Source organism: Gavialis gangeticus, unplaced genomic scaffold (genome assembly GCF_001723915.1).
Source record: "Gavialis gangeticus isolate Ggan-Ray unplaced genomic scaffold, GavGan_comp1, whole genome shotgun sequence".
In the NCBI taxonomy this organism is placed as follows: Eukaryota; Metazoa; Chordata; order Crocodylia; family Gavialidae; genus Gavialis; species Gavialis gangeticus.
Window position 1 is genome coordinate 18,290,283 of NW_017728998.1, and position 7,605 is coordinate 18,297,887.

General features: G+C 43.9%; 1 protein-coding gene across 1 annotated transcript in view; it reads left to right on the forward strand.

Moving 5' to 3' along the window:
• Positions 1-872: 872 nt before the first annotated feature.
• Positions 873-7,605, forward strand: part of BEAN1 (brain expressed, associated with NEDD4, 1) — a gene marked incomplete at its 5' end in the record, with an annotated part of 128,258 nt that continues 121,525 nt past the window's right edge. The window contains one exon of the mRNA XM_019505533.1: positions 873-987. Coding sequence (XP_019361078.1) covers positions 873-987 — 115 coding nt within the window. The remainder of the gene's footprint in view (positions 988-7,605) is intronic.

Consider the following 7,605-nt stretch of genomic DNA (forward strand, 5'->3'; position numbering starts at 1 on the left):
CTGCGGCCGCGCCTGAGAGGATTTCTAGGGGAACTTCTCGCTCCCCCCCGTCCCCGCAGGCAGCAGTCTGCTCCCCACGAGCTGCCTGTTGGGGGGAGGGGGGGTGCAGCCGGTGCTTGAGACATGTTTCTGTGCCTAAAAGTAGGGTTGTGAGGGCCGGTGCTCCAGGTAAATGCTATTTACATCTTGGAAACTCTTGTGCCAGCGCGAGACGGCAGTCGCTTGCAGTCCGGCGGGTCGTCTGTTGTAGCCACAACACGACTAGAGCTTCAGAGAAACTTTCTGGGTTTTTGGGTTGGTTTTTTGGGGGTGGGGGGGTGATGTTACTGAGGCCACATTGTACATGGATTTGAGTTGTGTATAAAATGCCTGTGCTTTTAATAGTCAGATTCAGTCTTTAAAAGTGCAACTTCACCACTATTAAGCATTAAATACGTTAGGGAGGTATAGATTTAAAAATTCCATAAATAAATACATTTATTGACCGTCGGACACACATCGCTGCCTCATTTGTGCCAGATGAAGGTAGCAAATTAGGGAGCCGTTATTCTGTTTTACAATGGGAAGTGCTAATTCAGTGATTGACGAATGACTTAACAACAATTATTAGCACATTTATATAACTCGTTGTTCAAACATGGCTTTTGAAATCTTTGTGGCATCCAAGTCAGCTGTACTGTTACTAACTAAGATGGAGTTATTCCCAAAAACATACAGCAGCAACTCATGTATTTTATGTGCCCATTCAAACTACATCTGTAAATGGATTCACAATCTGAACAGACCATCCTGGCACTAGAGAGTGTGGGTGCACTTTAACACCACCATGTGTCATCAGATGACATCTGGCTCCAAAACAAAACAAACTGCTATTAAGGACCTTTTCTTTTCGTTTTTTTTTTCTCTCCTTAGTTCTTTTCTTCCATCTTCCCCTCATCTCTGGAAGCTCCATCCATATTGGAATAGGCAGCAATTATTCCAATCTCTGTAAGTAGTCCTTTTTTTTTAAAACTGCTTTAATGGCATGCCTTGCAGTTATGTACAGCTGTAGCTATATTATATTTAAAGCCCTCTACCAGATAAGACATCAATCCAGTAAAAAGCAAGTAGCTTTCTAAGAAAATAATTATATTAACAGGACTATCCTCATTTATTTAGGGCCAAATCCTGCAATCTTTAAAGTGGCTGAGCCGCTGTAAAACGTGGTGCCAAATACAGTACTTTTCTAATTTATGTTTAATAGATTTGCTAGTTTCTTACTTTTAGCACTGTTACCTACAACTTTCGCACTTCCCTAACAACTGATATGCAAACTGGATACATTCACATCAAGATGTCCACTTACCTGGAAATTCCCTACCATTTTCAGTAATCGCTGTAAAAGCAGAAGTGGCTCAAAATGGCTTTCAGTGACCAAAACAAATCAGAATACAGGATCTTTGAGCCATCACTGCTTTAATGTTTTTTCTTGTTGATGGTTTCTTTTGCAGTAGTTAAATGAATGATTTTTTTTTTTAAATGGGCAATATAAACTTAAAAGTCCTAAATCTCTCCTGGATATTAGGCATCTTAACGTCAATGGAAATCCACATGGATGCCAGGGTTCATGCTAACAAGTTCTGATCAGGAGCCTCATAGATGAAAAAAGAGAAGGAGAAAACCACCGTGAAGGAAGGCTGAATTGCTAGGTTGCTTCTGGAAACTGAGGATATGAGCAGACAACGTAACTTAAGGCAACAATTACTGAAATAATGGAAATAAAACAAACTCCTCCTTGCTGAAACTTTAAAGGCTGGATCCTAGTCGTGGTAGAAATGACTGTCTAGGTCTGCTAGACACACAAGTCTGAAGTCTGAGACACGTTGGACCAACTGTCCTGTCACTTACTAGGGACAGACACTAATCATTTCCAAAGCTAATGAATCCGCTCCCCATTCAGGCCTAGCAACTAGGAGTGTGCAAAACGGGTCCTATTCGATTTGGATTCGGATGTGGCCTGAATCAGGGTCAGTGATTCAATCCGTTGATTTGGATCACCGTCCCCGATTCGATTCGGCCAGATCCGAATCTGACTATTTGATGCTGATTCAGTGAATCAGCGATTCGGATACAGGCACAACTTTAAAAGTTTTTTCTACATACTTTGAGGTACCAGGCGCAGCTCGTGATCGTTGTGGTGTTGGGGCGCATGGAGCATCCCACAGGAGCATAGGCAGGGTGCTTGGCAGGGAACCCATACACAGACCGGAAGTATTTCCAGTCCACCTCCAGGTATGCTGGGGAGCACATGGGCGGGCCCCCCCCAGCCCAGCAATCGGCCACAGGGGGACCCCAGGTGCCCCCCCAGGCCCAGGAGGCACCAGTCGCCGAGCCAGGGGGCCCCCCAGCACGCTCCCTGGTGGACCCAGAAGTGCTCCTGGTCCACTTCCAGGTCTGCTGCTGAGCACATTGGGGAGTCCCCCGTGCTTCTGTGGGACGCTCCATGCGCTCCAGCACTGCAGCAGTCACCCGCTGCCTGGTACCTCGAGGTATGTAGAAAAAACATTTAAAGCTGTGTCTATGTCCAAACCGTTGAATCTGCCTGAATTGATTCGGAGAGATTAAAGGGTCCTCTGATTTAATTTGATTTGGATTTGGAGATTTGGGCACCGAATCAGGCCAAATCTCTGCCGAATCGAATCAGGAACGAAAGCTTCGCACATCCCTAACAATCATGATCTTCCTCTTCCCCTTCCCCCCTGCCGCAGGTAATTAACAGCTGGGTCAAAGTCAGAAACTTGAACTGTGGCTTGTCTGGGGCTCCTGCTAGGGGAAAGAGCCCCTATATAATGCTGGTACTCACTGTAGTATGAATTAAAATTTCAAATAACAGCTCTTCCATGCAGAAGAGAGTGGAAAGAGCCTTGGCTCTAATCCCTAATATGCCAACCAGTGCAGCCTTACTGATACACCAGGGGAAGGCTTTTCTATCAGGTACAGGGCTGGTGCTGATTACAGCCAGAGCATTGGGAAGACTAGGAAGCAGATGACAACTCTCTTGCCATTCACTGTCATTCCTAGTCTGCTTCTGAGAACTAGAAAATGGCAGGAGAGCCGCCATCCACTTCCCAGTCACACTGCTTGTGGGAAAGAAGTTAAGTGACACAGAGTCAAAGTCAAGTTAAAATTCAGGATTGTGGCAGCATGAAATGTTTGTCTCAACTCCCATGTTAATAGCAATAGGAAACTGGTATTGATGGAAATTTGGTATTGAAACTAAATAGAAAAATAGGTTTTCAGCTACACAAAGTTGCTCTTCGGAGTGTTCATTGACAAATTTGCTGGCCAAAAACAACGTTTTGATTTTTCAATGGAAAGGTAAACTGATCTCTGGAAAATGTTTATTAAAATGACTTTACAGTGACTTCAGAATCATTGTTAGTTTTAGTTGAGTCTCCAGTCACAACCTTTAGTACTTACTGGAAATGCTTTGGTGAACACAGGCCAAAATTGTTTGCGTATCTAGCAAAGAAAGCAACTTGTCCCTTTTAAGCAAAACGCAGGGCAGAGTTGCATCTTATAGACTATTTCAGAGATGCGTAAATTTATGGTTATGGTTCATAGGTTGAAACATCTCTGAATGAGTTAGCCTGTAAGGTGCGACTTGGCATTCTGCCTGATTCAGATTAATGTGGCTGACTACCTTTCTCTGTCTATTCCAAGCTAGCTTTCCTCCCTTTCAGTCTTGTACCTCTGTCCAACAAGCTTTAGGATCATCTGCTACACAAAAATATAATTTAAGTGCTTTTATTCACATAATTTTTGGAGTCAATTTAATTAGGTTGCCTATACAAATCAGGTTTGTGCCAGAGAGCATTAGTCAGGTAAGTAGACATTTGTCTGGGCAAGTCAGGATAAATAAGTGTATACAGTAGGCAAGCTGTGGGGAGGGCCTGTTTAAAACTCATGCTTTTATTCATTGTTAGTACTGCCTCCTCATGAGCTTAGCAGGTTTTGAAAATTTGCCCTCACTTAAAAGATTTAGCTCACAGAAAACATAAAGGGACACAAATATTCAGGAATACAATGGCTTTCTCCCTGCATTAGAGCAGAGCCAAAGGGCAGGGCCATAAAAAGATAGCAGTTGAAAAAATTCTGCAGAAAATCCCACCTCTAATCCTACACATCCTTCACTAGGTGCTTAGGAGACTGACCCTGCAATGCTCTACTCAGATCTCACATACAGGCAGCAGCAGCCCAGCTGGCTCCCCGCTGGGTTGTCATTGACTACAGAGCTGCCAGCTGTGACTCCAAAGAGGGTAGGGGTTGAGCAGGCATTAACTCATGAACAACCAAATTCTTATCCTGTTCAACATGAACTATCCACTGTTGGTGGTAAACCCTGCTATTCCTGCTCAGTTGGGTCCAAACATAGCAAAATCAGTGCAGTTCCCAGGAGACGCAGACTTAATACACCTGATGCTCATGGACCGCAGTCACTAAGCTCAGTGAAGCACAGATCCAAAGGAAGTGTGGGGATATGGTCAGGTGAACTCTGTAGAATCCACGGGTTGTTCTCCACCACATCCTGCCAGCCTGACTCGGCTCTGCTACTGCTTAGTAGCCAAAAGAAAAAGTATAAACCCCTCTCACTCCAGTCATGTGCACTGGGACAAGGATTTTGTCCCTGCAGCAGCATTTTCCCCCTGCATGTGCAGCACTGCCACTGAAAATGCCCTGATGACTAAGAGGATGGAGCTAGACAGTTCTCAGTGGTGACAGATGGCAGAACAAGGACCAATGGGCTCAAGTTGCAGCAAGGGAAGTTTAGGTTAGATATTAGGAAAAACTCTCTCATTAGGAGGGTGGTGAAGCACTGGAACAGGTTACCCAGAGTGGTGGTGGACTCTCCATCTGTGGATGTTTTTAAGGCCTGGCTTGACAAAGCCCTGTCTGGAGTGATCTAGTTGGGGATGGTCCTGATTTGAGCAGCAGGTTGGACTAGAAGACCTCCTGAGGTCCCTTCCAACCCTAACTTTCTGTGATTCCATGATTAAGCCACCAACACATTTCCTTTTGAGCTGTGCTTCACTGTGCTACCCAGGCCAACTTTTCCCACCTTCACCTATCCAACATTTGTTCTTGCAGCAAGAAGATGAAAGGAGCCCTAGGTAACTGTTGTATGGCAGGCAGGGCAGGGGGAGTAGGCCACCTGAAGAGGTTCCCCATATCCTGGTCCATTTTTCATCCAGTGGAGCCATTCAAGTTCCACTGCAGTGAGACCACTCAGTGCCCGTGGAGGTTAGGCAAGAATACAGCTATGAAGTGTGCAACAGTAACTTAGTCCATAGCAGATTGTGTGACTGCTTCCAGAGCTCCTTAATTGAAATCTGTTTTTACACAGATAATTTGTAGAGAGATTAAAAGGAATCTCTCACCTTTCCTCCACACTAGCTAACCCCAAGTTCTCGTCCACACTGTACAAAAGGAAGAAATACACTGGTTTAATGGCACAAGTGGTGATGATGTACGTAAGTCAGGGCTATTCGCAAGCCTCCAAAACTAGACTCCAGTAATTCCTTTATCTTCTCCCCTAATAAATTCTTCCCTATTCAGCACCAACGTACAGCCATTTCATTTTACAATGACTTCAGCTCATCCTACTGATTCACATCAAGTATAATTTCTTCACTTTGAATGCACATGAGACTACAGTCTGTACTAGGAAGGTATCAATTTCTCACTAAGGCTGACTACTTTCTCATCCCATTTATTAGAACTTCAGCTGACTCATCTCCAAATCATTCATTTCTACTCTAACTGTTGACTTGGTGGTTTAATTTCAACAGTTTTCCCCTCCTGAGATTTTTTTTTTGGATGCTGCAGAGAATGAGATCAGAATTTGTTTTGCCTAACTAAAGGTTCATGGCCCAACTCCCGTTTCACTGAAGTAAATGGGACATTTTTCTTTGTCTGCCTTTGATGGGGGCAGGATCTGATCCAGACAATGGAGAATGAGATGGAGCAGAGTGTGGTACATTTTCCTCCAGTTGCACAGGGACTGATAATCCAAAGGTCCAAACAACAACAGTTTTTGCATCCCGTCAGTGCCTAAGGGCCAGATTTTCAAAGGTATTTGGGCACATAGGCTGCTTACAAACTTAAAAAAAAACAACCCAAAAACAGCTCTTTACTTTAAATTTGGCACACTCCCACGCTGAGTCCAGCACATACCCAAAAGAGGCATTGCGTTAGTTGACCCAGCTAGCCCAGCGTCTGCATAGATTAGGTACCTTAACTGGGGGTTTTTGGAGGTACTATCTAATAGCTGATTGAATCAGTTTTAGATAAAAGTACCAAAAAGCCTCGGTGAAGCACCCAATCTATACAGATGCTGCGGAGCTGGGTTGAACTATGCACTGTTTCTTCCAGTAAAATGTGTTTTTTGTTTGTTTTTTTTAACACCTGTAAGCAGCTGTAATCAGGAAGATAAGTGTTAAGTAAGATTTCCAAAAGCACCTTAATGGGTCAGACACTTCTCAAGAACAGCTCGGTTTCTCATGGGACTTGGAGCACATTTAAAACACCTAACTGTACTGTTATGTACCTACTGTATTTACTGGAATAGAAGATGACTCTGATTATAAGATGACTCCCCAATAATTAGATTCCATATATGGAAAATTTATAAATTTCTTATAATTTTCCAGGTAGAGAATCTACTTATTGGAGGTTGGCCTTGAATTTGTCCCCTCTCACTGCTGTAGCAGGGAAAATAAATCTGGGGGGTCAGGTAGCTCTTTGCTTTCCTCCAGCTTTTTCCTCTCTCGTTACTGTCAGACCCTGTTCTTCCTAAGCATGTGTTAGTGAGGAGTAAATCTGAAAACAATAACCTTGAAAGTAAACATGGCTATAGCAATTTGCACATAGTATCCATACACTTAATTGTTTCTAGAATTGATGCATGTTATCTTTTTTTTTAATTACTGCAAGTTTTAGCACAGGTATTCCATAAACACACTTTTGAACAGCACTTTGGCACCTACCTATATTAGTTTAAAGCCAAAGGTTTGTGTTTTATCACATAGCTCATTGAGCTGGGCCCTGCCAGAGTCAACAGCAGGTCAAGCCATAGTGACCTCGCAGCTCAGCACTGCTCAGTAAGTGTGTATTCCAGATGCCCGCCACAAAGGGCCCATGTTCTGAGTAGTCCTTACTCATGACTGGAACTGGGTATTCTTATTACAAGTATTGGGGTGCTCCAAAAGTTTATATGCAAATGGGGTTCAAGGAGGGTGGGGTCACACTAATCAGATGCACCAGACTGAAAGAAAGGGTGACAAAGGGATTCTGGGTGAATTGTATGAATTATTGTGGTTCACCATGACTTGAAAAAGAGTCAGTAGTGAGGGGGACTGCTCTTAATGGGCGCTACTATATGTCTTATTCAGATGGGCTATGCTGACCTATTCTCGCAGTAGGTCTCCATTAGGATTTTTGGCATCAGGAGAGGGTGTCAGAACTTGTTCTAGCCTCTCCAAGTGCCATGCCAGCTTTTTGGTGCAATACCTCCAGGCCCAGTGCTCATTCCCTTCTGAGGAAGCAACTCCCCCCCCCCCCCCCCCC